Source organism: Spodoptera frugiperda, chromosome 22, assembly GCF_023101765.2.
Source record: "Spodoptera frugiperda isolate SF20-4 chromosome 22, AGI-APGP_CSIRO_Sfru_2.0, whole genome shotgun sequence".
NCBI classification, from domain to species: Eukaryota; Metazoa; Arthropoda; class Insecta; order Lepidoptera; family Noctuidae; genus Spodoptera; species Spodoptera frugiperda.
In genome coordinates this window covers 5,134,160-5,156,537 of record NC_064233.1, presented here as the reverse complement: position 1 = coordinate 5,156,537, position 22,378 = coordinate 5,134,160, and the positions used below count along the sequence as shown (strand labels likewise).

At 39.1% G+C, this 22,378-nt stretch overlaps 1 protein-coding gene across 7 annotated transcripts in view; it reads left to right on the top strand.

Moving 5' to 3' along the window:
• Positions 1–22,378, top strand: part of LOC118279685 (cullin-1) — a 51,560-nt gene that overhangs the window by 3,907 nt on the left and 25,275 nt on the right. For all 7 annotated transcript variants that reach the window (XM_050702347.1, XM_050702346.1, XM_050702344.1 and 4 more), the window contains exon 2: positions 805–1,059. In XM_050702347.1, the coding sequence (XP_050558304.1) occupies positions 997–1,059 (63 nt within the window). In that variant the 5' untranslated portion in view covers positions 805–996. The remainder of the gene's footprint in view (positions 1–804; positions 1,060–22,378) is intronic.

Genomic DNA, 22,378 nt, shown 5'->3' with positions numbered 1-22,378 from the left:
TACCTCCCTAAACTCCCTAAGGATAGTCACAGTTATGCCCACTGTTATATATCCACATCTAGCTAATCCTTTAGGAACAATAGCTACAATTTTATGCCTATGACCTCTAGACAAAGAAGCCAATCACTTTTCATAACAGATCAAAACACCTTAATATTCAATCCATTCAAAACTGATCTTAATACTGAAAACAATACAGTATCAATTTGAATGAATACATAGGTAATGGTAGGGTAATATGTTAGAAATTATAATTTCATCATTTCTATACACATTTTCAAGGTCAGAAAAGTAACTGTATGTTGATTTACTGATTATTTTATGGTATGTTTTCTTCCTTGGACATAGAGAATTTTGTTTATCTCCTATTTGCAAAATAACGGTGCGGTTTTACCCGCTCTGCTTCTACTGCGGTTCCTATTGATCACAAGATGATGTTTTATCCCTTAAATGGTCCTCGATAAATGGAATATCCGACACAAAATCAATTGACTAAAAATCATGGTTTACTCACTTAAATTAATGGAGAAAAGCTCTATTAGTTACGAGTTGGCTGCGCGACGTCGCTGCGTTTGCGCACACTGCTCTTGATGAACAGTCGCTTTATGATTCGAATCTAGTAGAGCTTTTCTCCATGAATATACGTATGTGAACCGTGTTTCACGATAGTTATTACAAAAAAAGTTATTCAAATCGGACCAGTAGTTTTGGAGATTAGTACGTTCAAACAAACTCTTCAGCTTTATACATATACCTAAGTATAAGATTTATAATAACTAATGAAGAACATTTCCTTTGTTACAGAATTGACATACGCAGCAACAACTACAACATAGTGTACCTACAAGCAGAAAGCAAACAAACAAACAAAAATTATGTATATAACAGCTTAACAGCTGACTCTGTGATCTCTTATCGTGAATAGTATAATTTTTTTTTATTACATTATATGAATCGTGTATAGTTTTGTCTTCGTCTATGCAATATTGAAACAAAATGAGTTCTTTAAACACCAATGTGCGGCCTCAAATGCCTTTAAGACAGAAGGATTTTGATCAGGTAAGCGCATTTTATTTTTATTTTTAATATAATGACGCAGATTGTCCATCCAAAAACATGTTGCTCTTGCCAAGACCTGATTTTTAATTAATCACAAACTTCAGCTCTTTATAATACAGGGTGTCACAAAAGTCGATGGCCCACGGTTCTGAGACACTCTGTGTAAGTATAGATAAGAAACACTCAATATTTCTGCAATAATTTGTGCCCTTTATTACCGTAGGTATAACGCACGGTCTACGTAGAAAAAGTTTCACAACCCTCTTTTCTGTAACCTTAGTACGAATTTGCTTTACGTTTAAAGCGAGTTCGGCGCTCTGATTGGCCGGCTTGAATAAACCAACCAATCAGAGTGCCAAACGCGCTCTCGTTCCGATTGGTTTAAATGTTAGCCAAACTCGTACTAAGGGTACTCAACACGAGGTTCTATTATTTATTCCGAATCATCATATCAGCCCAAATGCGGATTAAACTTAGAGAGTGCCCTAGGCGAGCACCTCATAGGCGCCCCTAATTTTTGTTAGACGACGCCGCTACACTATAGTTATGGGAAGTCGGGCATGTGTGTTTCGCGGCGCCCCTCTTAAACCTGGCGCCCTAGGCACTTGCCAAGTTTATCTTAATGATAATACGAATCCGTATCAGCTGCTCAATTACCCCTTCCCAATGCCAACTTCCCCAATAACCCTTAAATTCCTAACCCACAAAATGCCGGCAACGCACTTGTAACGCACTGGTGTTACGGGTGACCATGGTTGGCGGCGATTGCTCACTACCAGGTGACCCGTCTGCTCCCTTTACTAGCTTATAACATAAAAATATCCCACAAAAACATTTCATGTTAAATGTTGCCAAGACGAGACCATATAGCTCGCACTGTCAAAAAGTAATCAGATCCCGTGTAGAGCCAAGTTTCTAACCCTATACTTTTGAACTGGCGAGTCGGCCGCACGGACTTCTTGCTATTCGTCATATGGGCTTGAGCTTAAAAATCTATTCAATCTTCTAAACTCTTTCCGTGCGGCCAACTCGCCAGTTCAAAAGTATAGGGTTAGAAACTTGGCTCTACACGGGATCTGATTACTTTTTGACAGTGCGAGCTATATGGTCTCGTCTTGGCAACATTTAACATGAAATGTTTTTGTGGGATTTCATTTCTTTTTGTAGGTTGCTTATGATAGAAAGATAAAATGAGCGACAAATTCACCTACTAAACTACTAAATTTATAAGAAAATTGCAAACGTAATCCTAATACTTTTTATCAATGAAAATTAAAACACTAGTATCTAAACCTTTACCTACTAAACTACTAACAATTAAATATTAGGCAAATGGTTTTTTTCTCCGCGATAGCAAACTTTTAAATCACCGAAATATTCCGAAAACTTTTCATTCAACGAGACAACCGTCAACGACGTCTGCCCTCGCGCGTCTGCCCGCGTTCGGGTGCCGCGCTCGCTGACGGGCCGATTATTTTTAGCTACTGCGCGGGGACGAGGGGGCAGGCGGCGGGCGTTGGCGCATACTATACTAACGATGCTTATGTTCAAAAGTATAGGTTGATTAATAAACACTTACCGAAGTGAAGTGTAGTAATATTATTCATATCTAAGTACTTATGGGTAGGATAATGTTTTGATTTGATGAAAAGTTTGTGTTCTATGTACTTGTGTATAATTTTCAGATCTCAAGCAGGAAATAGGGAATTAAGTTTCCCTATTTCAGATTTTTACCCCTCCGCGGCCGCATTCAGACCTCTAGCGTCAAAAGTTGCGGAAGTCTCGAACAAACTTTCACCCCCTAGTTTAAGGGGTTGGGGGGTAAAAGTTCCAAGTTTTAGGATTTTTTTGTTGTTTGGGTACTAATACTAGCTTACATACCAAATTTCAGTTTTCTAGGACTTCAGGAAGTACCTTAAGAATTTTGTTGATCATCAGTGAGTGAGTGAGTGAGTGACGAAATCGGGGTATTTTAGATATCAATAAAATCTAAAGTATAAGAGCTATGCAATTGAAACTTTAGAGGTTTATTAAGTCTACCACTGACATTATATCCTGAAAATTTTGTTTATCTGGTATAACCCAAACTCAAGTTATGAAGGTTCAAAAATACGACGAAGCGCTTCGAGAAAAGGTAGGTAGTGCCCTTGCGCTTCGCTTGGCTCGTCTTGGCGGGGGCACTACCGTGCCCCCAGATCTACAAGATGTCCATTGCTGAACATAGGCCTTCACCCGTGACTTATGGTATCCAACATTGATCTCAAATCGACCAAAGTTAAATGATGGAAAAAAATTTTTTACTAAAATTGGTCACGTGTCTTGAAATCTACAGTTTACAATATGCAAGTACTGTGAAGCGAGTATACAAGTACTCCACTGAGAGAAGCCATAAGATTGGCATCTTTTAAAAGGGCACACGTGACCGGAAAATTAATTTGTTTTGAACTAAATTTTTCTTTAGGTTTTGCTCGTAGCAATTATGAGTTAAGATACCGTACTTCATCATCATCAATGGGCTGCGACAGTCGACTGCTGGATTGCAGGCCTCTTCTACATAGGAGATTCCATGAAGCATTCCATGCTTGGCAAAAGTGTAGAAGCGCCATACTTCGGCACGAATAGGCTGGCTCGACCGGAGTGATACCACGGCCTCACAGAAAACCGACGTGAAACAACGCTTGCGTTGTGTGAGTGAGGTTAACGAAGGCCCAATTAAAGGGGAGGATGAGGTTTCTTATATTCCTAATCCCGATTCTTAACCCTCAAAAGGCCGGCAACGCACTCGTAACGCCGCTAATGTTTCAAGTGTCCATGGGCGACGGCGATTGCTAACTATCAGGTGATCCGTCTTCTCGATTATGGGCTTATACCATATTAAAAGAAAAACGAGTTAAAGATCACTAAGTAAGTTCAGGTTTATCAGAAAGCACTGCTACCTAGTCTCTGTCAAATGTGAGTCTGTGAGTTCTTTAGTTGACTCTTAATACACCCGCGAGACCCTGAATACCCTGCTACCAACCAGCCGTTGGTTTCTACACTTATTTAACTTATTAAAATTCTTATAGTTAATATGGCCTGATATAGGATAGCCTACTTTGGAACCCACACCTGCGATGACTTATCGAGGTAAATCCAAATCATAACATAAATGTATCGATTTATTTATCAAATTAAATATTTACATGCGACCTTCACCCTTATACCCATACAAATATAGCTCAAATTAATTAATAAATCGTATCCAAAGCAAACACAACCTGGTTACGATGACAAAGAATTATCGCCTTTATACTTGAGCTAATAAGGTCTAAAATATTAATAAATAAAGTGTTACTTGTGTTCGCCTACGATTGTTTAAACCGACCTACTTAGTTTGACAAAGGTGTTAAGGCCGTTTGCTCAAACGTCATTCATTTTTTGAGATGTCGTTCAAGCTGCATAAATCATAATGCATTCTGGACAGGTACCTAATGGGAATTTTCGGTGACCTAATTGCGATCGTAAAACCACTTACCAAGTTTAAGGATTATCATATCAGACCCATATACGCACGTATGGCGTCGCGTTCCGTGCGCGCTTCTAAGAGCCATCAAACCACCACAGATGGGGCCCAGTAGGGGTGATGCCCGACCCAGAGCTGCGGCCTACCTAGTGGATTTACCGGGGCTCCGGCTCAAAGAGCAGTATTGGGAACGGGGTGGATTTTATTCAGCAAGAGTCTGACACTCCCTCTCGCCTCACCCAAGGTGGCAGAAGTTGATGATTTCTCCCCATAAAGAAAAGTTTGGGGATTATGGCTTTCTTATATGCTGGGCCTGTGTTCCGCAATGGAGTCGTAATACGTCAATAAGTCAATGGTCATATATTAGCCCAATCAACATAAAGTTGACGGACTGACTTCGACTACCGACTATTCTATTGTTCAATAGACCTAACATTACTCTAGCGCCGCAAGAGACGTAGAGATGCTCATTACTACATCTCTTAAAGTTAAACAGCATCTCAGCGTACGTTCGTAAGATTTTTAGGGGAATTACGTCACAGTTTTTGACGTAACTACATAGATTTCTTTTATGGAGTAACTAACGGTTCTTTTTGTTATGGTTTGACAGTGAAGAGGGCTCATTATCTCTGATTGTCTGGTTATGTGTAGGAAGTTGACTATGCTGATGTAGTGATCGTAAGCGTGACTGTTTGAACATGAGGGTGGAGATACATTCCTGGGCTAACATACTGTGTCCGTGGTTAGTAGTGGTCTCGGTAACATGGCAGTGTTTCTATCAGTTTTTAGCAGATTGTAAGAAATGTATTGTTTTTCTATATCTAGATTTCTTTTTCATATTCAAGACCAAAATTTTTAGGGCTTAACACCATTTAGGACCTAAATAGTGTTAAAAATGTGTATGTAAAAACATGAAATATTATGTCAGGTAGACTAACAATTAACCCGTGTTGTGCCGGAACGCAGATCTACGCAAGGCACAATGTGTTTTCTATCGTGTCCCTAATACCGGCAGACTAGAGGTTAATCAGCCTGATCTGGAGCTGCGGACTACCTAGCGGGTTTACCGGGGCTCCGGCTCGAAAAGCAGTAGGAACGGGGTGATTTTTAGTCAGTAAGAGTCTGACACTCCCTCGCCCAAGGTGGGAGAAGTCATTGGATGATTTTCCCCCTCAAAAAAGAGGTTAATCAGACAAGTATTCTCCATCTGAGACATTAATAAATATCACCAAAAACATGAAATGTCATGTAATAAATTAATTCCTCAATCAAAAATCAATATAAAGTTACTGATCGATTAAAACGATAAAACATTCAATAACTACCTACCTCTAGTACAAATCTATCTATCGATAGAGTAGATCGCATTGATTACGCATTGTAATCAGACATTCAAAAATAGCCCTTCTGCACCTCGCAATAAAGTCGCTGTCAATGTCTAAAAAGCCTAACTTGACAAGTATGGCAGATTGATTTTGACGCAGATAACGGATATTTGAGAAAGCGTAACAATAAACGTTGTTTTGTTTGTTGTAAAATGTGGTGTAAGAGTTTGTTTGTAATATTTTTTATTATTTTAATTAAAGCAAGAGTTATTATAGGCTCGATGGTGTCATTTTCTTCTTGAGGTATAATTCTATAAAGCAAGAACAAAGAGGAGATGTCATAATGTGATTGAGCACTGTGGCACACAAAAAAAGCCATGGTGTTACATAGTTATTTAGGTAGTTAATATGTGTTCAGAAAGTGGCACAATAAATAAAATGTGGACAATACAGGGCGTAGTCTCGGGTCTCGCACATCTCGTAAACGTCACGCATTTTGTTTAAGGGAAATCCAGTTATGACATCTTCTCTTTACATTTGCTTCATGGCTAATTCAGTGCCTGTATTAGTTACACAAACCATTCCATCAATATTTTTTAACAAAAAATCCCAAAATTTGGTAACCTAATCAGCCCAAAATTCTTGCAATCTACAGTTCAACAACTTCCTAACTAATATAAATATTTTCGACTCTGCTACATCTGAATGGCAGTGACTAGTCTACCTTCCGTATTCAGGGTCGTCGGTACCATTCCGCATAGTAATCGGATTAACCGTCGTACGTAGAAAGAAACTTGTTTTGCATTGCAGAAATTGTGCGAAGTGATAGAAATTACCATACGATTTTTTTTCCAAAATGCGTAAATGTGAAAAGGGCGAGAATACCTGGACTTGCTACTGAATCTTTTATCGGTCTTGGGTATGTTTTAAGACTTTCATTGCGTGGAGCATTCAAAGGCCGGAAACAGCATTCTTTAAATTTCCATTGACCTCCTACTAAGGTCTTTAAGTCGTCCATAAAGTGCGGATTTAATCAAATCCCCTGTACTTGATTAAATCTAAATCTCTTAATCTGTATATGGATAGTGCTGACGCAGCTGTGTCGCGTCGAGCATTCTTAATTTTAATTATAAATAGTCATCGATAAAGTAAATTAATTCAGTGCTAATAAACCAACGATTGAGAACGGAACCGTCAACTTTCAACTTGTTTAACAGTTATAACTTAACTAATAAACGTAACATAAGTGATTCTTTCTCTTAGCACTCATTAACTCGACCAACTTAACTTCAAGAAACAAGCATCTTTACAGCGAACCTAAGCAAATTGTACATAACTTAACGTACACCCCTCTAACCCCTTCTTTTTTTTTGAAGAGGGAAAATCATTTATTGGCTCCTCTCGCTTTGGTCGACGCGAGAGGGAGGTAGTGTCAGACTTTTACTGACTAAAAACCACCTCGTTCCTACTCCTGCTTTTCGATCTGGAGCCCCGGTAACCCGCTAGTTAGTCTGCAGCTTCGGGTCGGCATTAGCCCTATTCGGGCCAATCTGTGGTGGTCTGATGGCACTTTGAGGCACCCCTCTAACCCCTAAGATTTTAATCTCCCGCCTATCTTCAGCAGTGGACTTATTCTGCCAAATGGTGATGGTGATGTTAAGTAATCGAGTGTCCAATAATATGTTTCCCAACCTCAAGAATACCTTTTCGGCTCAGCAGGCATTACGCTAACGACCATAGTCTACCCCTAATAGCACAAAAGATCATTGTAGTTATGTTTTGTTTGTATCGCCGTTGCCACGCGAAAGAAACACAAACAAACATACCTTTTGGGTGCTTTTTCACCTAGGGCGCTATGTAACTACATAGCTATGCTGCGAAGATGTAATAGCTTAGCTGAGAAACTATGTGACCGTTTCCACTGATACTAACATGCATAACCTCGAGTATGCGATGTATCGATAGGGAAACCATTCATAGCACGAATCTTCTTTCCATATAAAAACATATCCTAACTAGTTGAATCCGTTTTCAGAGCTAAGCTTTGTGTACCAATGAATATGATCGGTGGAAGCCAAACGCATCTACAGCAACGTATCATAGCACATCTCTGGTGGAAAACCCATACCGCCGCACTCAGAGACATTTAATTATTACTTAAACTATTCCTTAGTAACGATTGCTAAGGACTGGGTTAAGTAACCATTAAATGACTCTGAGTACGGCTGTTAATGTTAGTAACTAAAGATTTTGCAAACTTCACTTCCACAATAAAACTAAATCCCATCAAAAACATCCTGTAAAAAACCCAAGTCTCGCAGCTCAGTCTTTCTACCGTCAAAAGTTGTGAGATCCATGTAATACCAAGTCGGTTAATCTATTTAGTGTCTACTTGAAGGACCTTCTGTCTTAAGTTATTACATAAGTTATTATCATGCCAATATTAAAAATATTTAACGTTTTAAACAAATAGATCGACTTGGACATCGCTTGATTTGATTATTAGTATGTATCACACTACACAGCACGACGGGCCAGCGACCAACAGGAACGAGAGTTTCAATCGCGTGAGGCGCGAGAGACTAAAGAATCTAATATAATATTGTAATATTCATTTTGTTTTCATGCGATGTCCAAGTCGATCTATTTGTTTAAAACGTTAAATATTTTTAATATTGGCATGATAATAACTTATGTAATAACTTAAGACAGAAGGTCCTTCAAGTAGACACTAAATAGATTAACCGACTTGGTATTACATGGATCTCACAACTTTTGACGGTAGAAAGACTGAGCTGCGAGACTTGGGTTTTTTACAGGATGTTTTTGATGGGATCTCACTTCTTTTTGTAGAGCCTTTCTTTTTGATACCATCTACTTCTAACGAATTTTGTTAAAGGTCTTATGATATTTTCTTATTTTTATATGTAGTCTTCCTCTTTTTCTTTTCCGGTACTACTTCTTGAGCTTCAGCCACAGTTTTTCTCAAAGCCCATTCCCTGTCTCTATGTGCTTTTCTCGGAGGCTTTGATGTTATAATATATTGTTTTATTAGATCTTCGTACTTCAAGACATGTCCAATCATGTGTTTTTCATTACGTCGACCATTTTACAAGTAATAATGTTGTTCAGTTTCATGGGCTAAACACACCCTTACCCACCCTATACCCCCTCCCTTGCCTCATATGGTAGGTACCTATCTACACCTATTAAATTTATAACCACCACCAACCACCAACTGCATAAATAACTTTGTAATCCCATATATTTATATGGGATTACAAAGTTATTGATGCAGTTGGTGTATTTGGAAAACTGGACCGAAATTACAAAATATTTAAGTTTTCCTATGATTAAGACACTAAACTCTATATGTATTCCAAATATGAAGCTTCTAAGTCTGCTAGAAGTGCCTTGGACTTTTGATGATCGGTGAGTCAGTGAGTGACAAAATTTAGAAACTTTAACAAGTTGTCATTCTTAAACTACTGGTTCAAATTGACTGAAATTTTAAATATTCCGTGTTTATACAATGCCGGATTAGTTACTGAAGATTCAGGTTTCTTGCTTTATCCACAACCGAATTATAGGGGGTCGAAAAAGGCCCGAATTGCTTCGAGAAAAGGATGGTACGGCCGTGCCGCTTTTTTTGCTCGACTTGGCGGGGGCACTGCCGTGCCCCCAGATAACAGATTGTGACGTCATCCTGACATAACTGTTTTACGTTGCGACTGACGCTGGACGAATGTGGGTTATCGACTCGGTTAGTTTCTCTGCGGTTTTTAGCTAATTTTTAGCTGATTTGTAGGAAATATCAAGTTTCTAGCGTTTCTAGATTAGACTAAAGGTGATTTTATTGTAACTTTCGTGAGACATACTAAATTAATTATTATGTTATCGGCTTACTCACGTAGCAGCGCGACAATCGCCGCGTCGTGTGTCGCGGAATGCTGCTCATGAATATGAGCCTCTAGCATGGCTTGAAACTAGTCGAGTTCCTCGCCTCCTAAGCCGATAACATAATAATTAATTTAGACTAAAGGTACTAAATTAAGTTTATACATAAACAAATTCGATCTTTTATCATCAGTCGTCCGTGATATGTCCACTTTTCTACATAAAGTGGGTTTGTCATAATCTCCTCGATTGCCAGGTGATATAGGGATACCAATAACTATAAAAGGTCCAGACCTTTTATCGAAACCCGAGTTTATAATAGAAGAAACCGTCCTCGGATGACCTGGTTAAGTTTTATTAACACTGATATTAACGCTGGATCGTAGATCGCGAGGCTAATATATTTTCATTGTCTCATTTACGCCACAGTCATAAGAGAAGGGCGTGGTTTGTAATGTTTTGTGTTTCCCTTATAGTGTCACGCATTATGTATAGGAGAGAATAGAATAATTTATTTGCCAAGAATGTACGTACAGTTTATTACCCGATACAAAATTTAAAGTCCCTTGTACATCTTACATAAATAGGCATGCAAAGAAAAAGATTATGTTAAAAGGAAATCCAGTTATGACATCTCCTCTACTAACACATCTATCTTTGTTTAATAATTATAATTCCATATCTAAGCTAGACAAGATAGTTCTTACATAATATACATCATCATCATCATCATCATCATCAGCCGAGAGACGTCCACTGCTGAACAAAGGCCTCCCCCTTGGTCCTCCACGTAGAACGACAAGCCGCCACCTGCATCCACTGGCTCCCCGCCACTCTGACGATGTCGTCGGTCCACCTAGTGGGAGGTCTGCCCACGCTGCGTCTTCCGGTCCGCGGTCGCCACTCAGTCACCTTCCTGGCCCAGCGGCCATCAGTCCTCCGAGCGACGTGGCCTGCCCATTGCCACTTCAGCCTGCATATTTTGAGAGCTATGTCTGTAACTCTTGTTCTTTGGCGAATTTCCATATTTCGGATTTTGTCGCGCAAAGATACTCCGAGCATAGCTCTCTCCATCCACACTATCTCACAATAATATATGTATGCAATTACATCCGCTAAGCAGTTCGTCATCTCGTGTATATCGTGCAAGTCTTGCAACGCCCACCGAAGATTTACTCGCTATTTTTAGCCAGGGACACTCGGTACCCATCTTATGAATCGAGTTTTTATTTAGATCATATATATAGGTACTTGTTTATGAGTATGACTGTCTCGTTAGTCGATGTTGATAGTGCGAATGCTATACTATGGTTGAGCAAAGCGATATTGGGGCTTTTTATATTGTCGTAATGTTTTTCGGAGTAAAAGCACGGAGTCCAGAATTCTATCTGGTGTATGGTATTAGGCTCATAACCCTCTATTACATCTGACTCGTAACATAATAACTGGTGAAACTATGTTGTGAATGTGCATTTCTGCCTACCTCTTTGTGTTTTTTTCCTTCTCCTCTAATAATATCTTCTGATTTATTTCGTTGCGGGATCCAAGACTGTCATTCATGTCCCTAGGACGCGCCGGACGTTCCGGTGTTCCGGTGTTTTCATGGTTTTATCTACTGTAGATCCTGGCTTACAAGAGTTGCAGCGGTTTGGGAGGTTGTCATATCTCTGTGTTTCTCTTAAGAAACAAATCGCCGTACTCAGAGTTATTTAATGGCTACTTGACCCAGTCCTTAGCAATTGTTTTCGGAACAAAATCGGTACTAAGGAATGGTTTCAGTAATCATTAAATGTCTCTGAGTAGTAGAAACAACTTATTTCAGAAAAATATCGTCATTAAAAAGTAGACTAACTCCATTCCAATTAACTTAATATTAAATTAATTATACAAATTCTATAAACTCAACATTAACATGAAACCCAAACGAGCTGAGGTTTCTAAAAAAAAAAACGTTATGTCTGACATAACAGTACTCTTAACCGACTTTACAAAAAAAGTAGGTTACAATCTAAATTAGCATCGTCGTGTTTTGACGATTGCACATGGTTTTATTTGGATTATAAAGAAAAATGTTCGTTTGTATGTATGGTCTAACGTAACTCTGGAACGGCTGACCCAATTTTGATTAATTGATGATTTATCGAATGGTAAGAATAGATTGAGGAAGTCTATGTCTCTTACTGTTATCATTATTGTGTATGATTCATATTTGTTTTGTAATTCTCAAATTGCCAAATCGGAACACTATGATTGTACACTTTTTCATTTTAGACGTAAGCTGAAGATATTACTTTTTTGTAGTTACTTTTATTTTTAAGAGCAAAGATTTTGTATTCATTTAATCTCTTATAACTAATAGTATAGCTTTGACTCAAGCCTTTACTCACGTGAATTAGTCTTTTCCCTTCTTCGTATTTACAATTATAAATACTTACCTCTGCAACATTTCAAGAAGCAAGAAGATGGCTTAAAGAAGAACAAGTTGGAATCATAACTATCATAAGATCTAAAAAAATCTGATGGGTATATATCATATAACCTGGGTGTCTTCAAAGCCCGAATGAATAGGTTGCTTATGGCCAGACGTGCTCCATCGTAGGTCGCATCATCACTTACCACCAGGCGAGATAACGGCCAAACGTTGACCCATCAAATAAGTATATATACTCCTCAGACAACGCATCTCAGACTCCTCTGGTGTTGCGGGTGTCCATAGGCGGCACTGATCAGGTGATCCGTCTGTTCCTTAACCCCCTATTCCATAAAGAAATACAGGAATATCTGTGTTTATCCATCTGCAAAATACAAGATCAATGTAAAATTTGCTGACCTCAATCACCCAGTGACCCCGTATCTATATCACCTTGACCTCCCATCTAATAAGTTTGTGAAGGTTACAAAGCTCGATTTAAATGGTCTTTTATTCATTGTTTGTTCCGATTTTGAGAGATATTTTGCTTAATAAACTGTGATAGACTGGTTATTCATTACCAGTAGCTTGAATTAAAGTGGTTACTGTCCGTATTTATTAGTTTCCAACTCTCGTAACACCATCACAGCAAAACGGTGAAATAAATTGTCGTCAGCGGTATTTTCAAACGGATACGACCTTCAAACGGACAAGAAAAGACCGTATTCTTTTTTAAAAGGCAACGCACATGTGGCTCCTCTAGTGTTGCGGGTGTCCATTATCGGCGCTGATCGCTGGTGAGAAGGCAGGTCGTTTGCCCGCTATTCCATAAAAAAAAACAACGGACAGTCGACTGCTGAGTTATAAACCTCCCAAACTCTTTAGTGTCAGCAGAGAAGAAAATATTAACAACCTAACTATAATCTTACCGCAATCGGGAGCTGCGGATTACCTGGTTGGTTACTAGGACTCCGGCTCGAAGCAGGAGACGGAATGGGGTGGTTTATGATTAGTAAGAGTCTGACACTCCTCGCCTAACCCAAGGTAACATTGGATGATTTTCCTCCCTCAAAAAAGGTGTCGTACAATCAGACTGATAGAAAACCTTTTATGTATATGAAGGCCATATAGTCCAGTAGTGGCAGTCGCTGCCTCTTGATCATGACAGACACAATATTAGCGTTAAGTAAATAATGATTCACCATTGTTGACATTGATAACTACCTACTTGATACTGACTAATCAGGTTGCAATACAGTTAGATAAATACGTTGTAACCACTCTTGTTGGAACGAGCATCTAGCTTCACTGGCAGACAGACTGACGGACAATTCAATTTGACGTTTAAAAAGTGCCTAATTGAAATAAATGCTTTGACTAGACTTGACAAATGCAACTGCTAAGCCTGACTACCAGTCTTTGATTTTCTCGTCTTTTTTGGGTGTAGTTATTTTTTACTTGGATTTTCTCAGCTATAACTGTTTGTTTGACTCGCCGTAAGTTTTAAATGATGCTCTAGTTTATTTTTCCGTATCTCATCGCGGATTTCTTAAATATCCGAATTCAATTTTAAGGAAGAGGATTGTTGAGGATTCGCTTAAATTCTTATTTCTAACCGGTTTTAGAAAAAAAAGGAATTTCTCCGTTTGGCCTGTATGTATGTGTGCGCGATTATGATGCGGTTCTCAGCATATTATTTTTCTGACTAAAATATTTTTTTGTCCATTATTCCTAGCCTTTTATAACATCCAATAATATGCTATTGGAAATAACTAGGCTACTAATATCTGTTTCGCATCATCAATCTATTGATGACAACAAATGCCCTGCTCACCCCACCCACGTGTCTCGCTGATTTCAAACATACTACTACCTAATTGCCGTATACACCGTTATATGTCCTAGAAAGCCTGTCAGATATTGTATGAGTAAAACCTGATAGTGTATGGGAATCTTCGGTTTTAGTTTGGTTTGAAATTGTTCTTCGTGTTTGGTGGTAGAGTAGACTCCGTTTGTCATCACCACTACTATTTCGTATGATCCTATTAAGTCTGCTTTTCCACCAGAAATGTGCCACATAGCTATGCTACAAAGATGTAATAGCTAAGCTGTGAAATTATGTGACCGTTTCCACTGATACTAAGCTATGTAGATGTGAGAGTAAGATGTGCTATGAAGATATGCCGCCGCACGAGGAAGATGCGCAGCTCGAGTATGCGATCGATAATGAAAAGAAACCATCCATAGCACGCATATTTTCATATAGATAAAAACATAGCTGAACACGTTTCTACCAGTAGGTAAAGCTGTAATTGTTCAGATAAACCTGAACTTTTAATCACACGCAGGTATGCTTTGTTCCGCCTTGGGTGAGACGAAAGGGAGCGTCAGAAGTGAACTGACTAAAAACCATCCCGTTCCTACTCTTGGAGCCGGAGCCCCGATAAAGCGTTAAGTTGTCCGCGGCTCCACACAAATATTCTTCGGTTACTATTTTCCATCAGACGGAATATGTATCTATAAGCTTGTTTGCACCACCCACCACATCTACCTCTTTCAATCAAAACGTGACTATAGTAACAAATCTAGTTCAAAAGAATAGAGAGCCTTTACCTTCCTCAACGTTTAAATTAGAAGTCAAACAGTTATGCAAATATAAATGATTAATTTCGCAAATAACAGGAAATAAGATCCATTATCGCGTGCACACTAGTTCATACAACTTAATAGGTAGTTACCTAAGTCAATTTGCATAGTAATCATCTGTCGTGATATTCATACTTCCATATTAATATTGCAATTTGCAAAGTGTGTGTTTGTTTGTATTGATTTGCATTAAAATGGAATAGATTGACCTGATTTTTTGTGTGAAAATCTAGAGAGTAAGCAACCATTTATAGTTTTAAACTGTCATATTCTCTTAACTCTTTAAACGCAACTGGGGTTACCGGTGACCGACGTTAGCGGAGGATTTGCCTTCAACAGTTTTCTATTGGCAGTCAAAGACTTAATAAAAGTAATAACTTTCGTGAGACATACTAAATTAATTATTATGTTATACAAAGCGGCTATTGTAAACTAGTCCGAATCGAAACTAGTCAAGTCCGTACGAGTAGCGAAACTAGTCGATTTCCTCGTCAAACTGTTATGTGAGTAAAAAGAAAAGCTAATTTGGAGCTAAATTAATACTCACCAATCAACACTGCGGTTTAAATAAATACTGTTTCTGTCTAAATATACAAATTAGGGTATTTATTTCAATAATCTTGTTAATATTATGGGACCTACACGATAGAAACCTAAATTACTCGCAACTAAAGTTGAAGCTAGTTCCGGAGCTGCGGACAACGTAAAAGGTTACCGGGGCTCCGGCTCAAAGCAGGAGAAGGAATGGGGTGGTTTTTAGTCAGTAAGAGTCTGACACTAACCTATCGCCTCGTCCAAAGCGGGAGAAGGTATTGGATGATATCCTCCCCTTAAAATAGAGATATTTTTTATCCCAAAGCCTCATTTCTACGCAACTAAAATTGAAGCCAGTTAACTAGTGTTCTTAAATCTTTGCATCCTTGTCTTGGATCAAATACCGGAGCCGATACCACGGCGCCCCGTATCCTATTTAAGTACCGTAATGCAAACAGTGACAGATTGCGGGCCCACCCATCGCGAACCAGTCCTGTTGCGTGTAGTGATGGGCAATGATAATAATCCGGTTAATATCATTTGGCTAATAATCGATTAAAAGCAGTTAATAGCCATTAATAGCCAATTTTGGCTGATAACCCTGCTATTAATGTTATTTTAGTGATTGAAAATTTCCCTTCATGGTTTTCAGGCTTAGGACTGTCAGATTAGACTTCATTTTCATCATCTTTCTTTATAGTAAATAAATGTGCAATTTAAAAGTAGGCCTGCAGTTGCAGGCCTACTCTAATTCAACGAAAAGCGAAGTTTCGTCCGCAACTTCGCAGATTTTGTACTACAATTCTATTTATTGCGAACTTTGGGGAACTAAAATGAACGAATGAAATGAAAATAAATAATAGGTTTTGATATGAAATTAAAAATAAAACGTTATTTCAAGTAATTCTATCAGTAAACCAATAAAAACTACGGCCGAAGATTAAACGAAACTTCGGATTCGAGAACCGGAGTAGGCCCCCAGGTTCATTACAGTCACAGGATATTTCATCGATTTCTGATGTTGGATAGAAAGGTTCCGAATCCATGTGGAAATCACTTTCCGTATCTATACTTGACGGTCTGTTTTCCAAATTCCAGTTGTGTGATATATAACGTTATTTTTTCTGCGGTGCGGGGGTGCGGGGATGAATGTTACCTCCTTTTTTTTTGAGGGCGGATATCATCCAATGACTTCTCTCGCCTTAGGTGAGGCGAGAGGGAGTGTAAGACTCTTACTGACAAAAAACCACCCCGTTCCTACATCTGCATTTCGAACCGGAGCTCCGGTAAACCCGCTAGGTAGTCCGCAACTACGGATCAGGCATCACCCCTACTGGGCCCCATCTGTGGTGGTCTGATGGCTCTTTGATGCGCGCGCGGAACGTGATGCGCCGCACGCACGGGTCTGGTTCTGGTCTGGCTCTGCTCAGCCCACGCAGGGCAAACCGCCACCGTATGCTCCACCGTGTCCTTCGGGCGGTCCTCGCAGTGATGACACCCGGGCGTTTCCTCCCACCCAATCAGAAACAGGAACCTACGGAAACTCTATGTCCGGTAACCGGCACCTGCGTCAGGCGGTAGGTGAGGACGCCGTGGTGCCTCTCAAGCCACTCCTCAAAGAGGGGACTTATCGCTGCAATGACAGCGAGCCCAGCCCTCGGTTGCGACAGTCGTTGCTGCCATTCCGCCATGAGATCGCGCCGGAGCTCGTCCCGCCACGCACTAATCTGGCGCGGCAGTGGAGTTTCGCCCCAGCGCGCAAACAGAAAACGCGCGCAAGCACCTTCGCCTCCAAATCCCACGGCAGTAGTCCGGCAAGGAGGTTAGCCGCCTCTCCGGAGATCGTGCGATATCCGCGAATCACCCGGATGGCCATGACCCTCTGGGACGTGAGCAGCGCCCGAGCTGGCCGCCGCATCAGGTTCGGCACACAGGGGCGCCGTAGAGGGCCATGGACCGCACGATCCCCGCGTACAACCTCCGGCAGGAGGCGTTTGGCCCCCAGCGGTTGGGCAGGAGCCACTTAAGTGCAGCCCCCGTCCGTTCCAACTTAGGAGCCAAACGTCGGAAGTGCGCATGCATGTTACCTACTATCGACTCAAAATAGCTAATAACTAACTTACTTAATGTACCTTACATTTTTACGTATCGGTTAAAATTATTTTATAGGTAAAAATAATTAATTAGGTATATGGTTAAATCACAAAGCGATGTGTCAATAGTAATTATATTTTTTATAGTATTGGATCTCTAAATTAACAAAACTGAATTTCCCGTGAATGTGAAAAATGTGTACTTATTTATTTTATTATTAACACTTTTTCATATACAAATAGTGAAAATAAATAAAAAGAATAACAATATGTTGAATCACACTGCGTACACGCACACAATTTATGTTTACACCCACAGATTTTACAATAAAACAAAAAAAGCATTTATTTTTTTAACTATATATTAATAGCAGGGTTATCATCCATTGGTAGGCTATTAATGGCTATTAATGGATTATAATCGATAATAACTCAAAGTAGCCGGCTATTTACCCAACACTAGTTGCGTGCTTACGGGAAACGCCAGCTGATACTCAAGCTCTCAACTGGTTTTTTGTTGTCCCGTTTGCTTTTTTTTACTTGTTGGTAGTATATAGCGGGGTGTTTGTTTGTATTTTTTTTTTCTATGGTGTAGTTAAGATGCTAAGCAATTGACACCCGGAACACCAAAAGCGTTGCCGGCCTTTTGGGGTTAGGAATTGAAGGGTTTTTGGGGAATCGGGGATTGGGTAAATTAGGCAGGTGGGTAATTAGTTACCTCCGGTAACCTCACTCATAGAACGAAACATAACGCAAGCATTGTTTCACGTCGGTTTTCTGTGAGGCCGTGGTATTATAACTCTAGAACGGCTAATTCGATTTGGCTCAAAATTGCTAGTAGAAGTAAGTTTGGGGGTCTGATGGCTCTGTAACCCGAAAATCCCGGGAACGGGGAAAGAATGGTATTGCGCGTATGAAGTCGCGGGCAGAAGCTAGTTTTTTTAATAAACGGTGTTTAAAAACCGACTTCTACCCCATTTATTGAAGTTGAGTATTCAAGAATCGTAGTAACGCTTCCTACAGTAAGAGACAAAAGCAAATGCGTAAAGTACTGTGTAAGACAATGTATTTTATGTATATTAATTAAGTATTTTGTTAAGAAGCCGTTATCTAAGTATGAATCTGCATTATCAGAACTAATGGCTCATTATCGGTCATTCATGCACTTTTACTATGAAAACAATACGATAAATAGTCTGAAACAATATCAGCGGAACTTCAATGTGTGGAAAGAAAGGTATTTGGTACATTTCCTTGATTATTTTACTTCAACAAAGAACCTAGTTGCGCGATGCTGGTCGATTCCAATCGTCTGATCTGGAAGTCATTGGGTGGTCTATGTTAGGCAGTAGACGTCTTGTAGGCTGTTATAATGATAATCACTCCTACAAAAATTATTCCGGGTTCAATTCACCCGGGTCGGATAAAGTATTACTATTCGGTTTTTCGAAAATTTCTCAGTAACCTGGAGTCTGTTATTGAGGCCAGTATATGGCAATAGGCTCACCCCCTATTACATGGGAGTTATAACACAAATGATGAAAAGTGGCTGTACATTGTACAGTGGCATTACGTGCAGTGGCGTTATAAGCGTAAATGGTGACGTTGAGTCATGTACTAACTCCTACAAAAAATAAATCAAATCCTGTCATTCTAAGATGTTTTATAAAGGAAAACAAAGGAGAAACTCCATGGTCTTTCCTTCTAAAGTTTCTATACTTACAAAGTAACGATTAGATAATAATATAATTCATAACTGTTCACACGTTCTCATTCCCAGAGAGACATATTTGACCGTTTTACTTCGCTTTGGCTTGTTATTAAGTCACCTAAAACGTATATTAAGTAGAAAATCTATAGTTTATAGTTTTAAATTGAGCTGAAATAGACTTGTTCCATTTTTACAGTATGTAATTTAATAGGTGAAAACAATGTATACAGTTTGAGAGGATGGATGAAAGAAGATTCGATGAGTTTTATTATGTTACTTCTGTCAACTCCGGAGCTGCGTACTACCCAGCGGGTTACCGGGGCTCCGACTCGAAGGGCAGAAGTAGGAACGGGGTGGTTTTTAGTCAGTAAGAGTCTGACACTACCTCTCGCCTCATTCAAGGCAGGAGAATTTATTGTATGATTTTCCCTCTTAAAAGAAAGCTTCTGCCAGCGGCTTCGCCTGCGTTCCCGTGGGATAAAAGTAGCCTATATGTTATTCCAGACCACATAGTTTATGGTCTAAAATTTTATACTGATCCCTTCAGCTGTTTTGACGTGATTGAGTTACTAACATACCCCTTCACTACTCCTGCTTTTCGAGCCATTATCTCGAACCTACCTTAGAAACTTCTATAACAATTAAATTGTAAAGTAAGTGTAAGATATTTTCAAAACAACTTAAAAATTCTTAAAAATAAACTTGATATAATTGAGATACTTTATCATCACGCCGAATTACATCCAAATCCGCCCAACAGTTTTGTACTATGAATGAGTAAGACATCCACGCAAACATTGCTTTAGTCGTCACAACTAGGAGTATTGCCAAACATCTAAACCGCGTCACACCACGATCGGTATGTATTCTTCATGTCATCGTTCGTTATACACGATAATATTTATCTAATCTCATTATAATAAAGGAATAGATTTCATTTTATGTCTGTTTATAATGTTAATGATTCATTGGTCAAGTGGTGCAATCGTCAGTTGCATATTATGATATGTCGTAAAATTCTTAATCTGGAATCGAATGCAATCACTATTTGTCCCTTAGTTATGTCTGAGTGTCTAACTAGCCACTCTCGCATGGTTTCGCCAGCTGTTTAGTCGAGGCGTGATGTTTTATACCCTATACCTTTCTTCGATAAATGGACTATCCAACATAAAAACAATTATTCAATTCCAACCAGTAGTTTCGGGGATAAACGCGTCTTTGGTTAATAATATTTCAACCAGCCTCCGAGTCCGTAAGATAAAAAGTAGCCTATACGTTATTCCAGATTATAATCTACCCATGTTCCGAATTTCATCACAATCCCTTCAGCTGTTTTGACTTGATCGAGTTACAAATATACACAAACAAAAACTTTCGCATTTATAATATTAGACAGTAGGATAAAGATATAACCAGCCAACTATGTAGGTACGTAGTAAAGTTTTCTCTTCACTTCAACACCTATAAACTATCTAGAATAAATCTCAGTCTAGATCCAGACTCAACAACAGACACGTGTTATCATTCTACTGATGCCAAGTGACGTCACGCTCACGTCTGTGTATCAGATCTTCGTGTAGTGAACACGTCACCGGCGTGTGCGCATGTTTCGTGTATGCGCAGAAAATCAACTTTAGGAATGATTTATTTTATTTATTGCTATGAATGGAAAAGGCTGAATGAATGAATTAATGAAAGGATTTTAATATATTTTTACCGACCTAAAAATAGTATGTATGTTTGTGCGTGATTATCTCGCGTTTGGCTGAACCGATATTAAAATGGTTTTCAGTATAGTATTTTTCAGACTTAGGTGAAGTGACCTAAGCTACCCCTTAGTACATCAGCTACCCGCCAATAAAGTCCCGTCGAAATCGGTCCAGCCATTTCAGAGATTAACTAGAACAAACAAACAGACAGACAAATAGACAGATAAAATATTTTGGCGTGTGTATTGTATGTATATTCATATGAATGTAGGAAAAAGCTGATTAAATGTTATAAACAGACACTCCAATTTTATTTATTAGTTAGGTAGTCTTTTTTGTGAGGCGGGGAAAATCATCCAATGACTTCTCCCGCCTTGTGCGAGGCGTCCCTCACGCCTCGCCCAAGGCGGGAGAAGTCATGTGTCAGATTCTTACTGACTAAAATACACACCGTTCCTACTCCTGCTTTTCTAGCCGGAGCCCCGGTAAACCCGCGAGGCAGTCTGCAGCTAAGGGTTTATTAGGTAGTCTAGATTAAAAGTCCTAAACCTTTACCTACTTTGAAAAACCGATTCCATAGATTTTCTACTAAACGTTCCGTTTCGTGACTGACATCTTGCAGTTAGGTATGTAGTATGACGAAATAAAAATTTATTTCCGCGATTTGATCTACCGGCTTTCTCTTAGCTGTCTTTACAAAAATGAACTCTATCACCTAAACAACAAGGACTTTGAGTGATAATTTTATTTATAATAAAATTGGCTCCTTGCCAAGCTACGGTGATTTGATTTTAATAAAGTCTGCATAAATTTTGTTATGGTTTTCGATGTTTTTGAAAAGGTCTTGCAGCTATAAGTTTTAAAACTGACATGGTCACTAACACTATCATTAGAACTTGAGACGGGATATTTACTATGTTTATATATATCTTACAGTTTGTTATTTATATGTACAGTGCCGAAATATCGCAAACTCATAGACATAAATAAACATGGAAAGTCTCAAGTTTTAATGATAGGTCTTGCCGCGTTTTTCGGTTTTTTCGTAAAAATTGTCAGTAGTAGCACGGAGTCTGGAATTGTGGCAATAGGCTGCCCAATATATGGCAATAGGCTTACTCCCTATTGCATGGGAATAATAACACAAATGGTGAAAAGTGGGTGTACATTGTAGTAGCATTATGTACTGTAATATGCACCTCTACCTACCTCTTCGGGGACAAAAGGCACTATTGCAACGGTTTTCGAATTTTCGCAATGTTTGACGACATAGTCTTGAGTTTGATACTCGGTTAAGCCACCGATTTAGCGTTATAAGTTTTCGAAATTTTCTCTAGCAACACGGAGTTTGGAATTATGATCGGTCGGTTAAGTAACCTTAGGCAATGCGTAATTAGGAAAATCTCGGTGCATAAGATCAGCTTTACATAACTCCTTGATGAAACTTCTTTTCTACTGTTACAATGTTATCTTATGATTCATTTCTTTACGG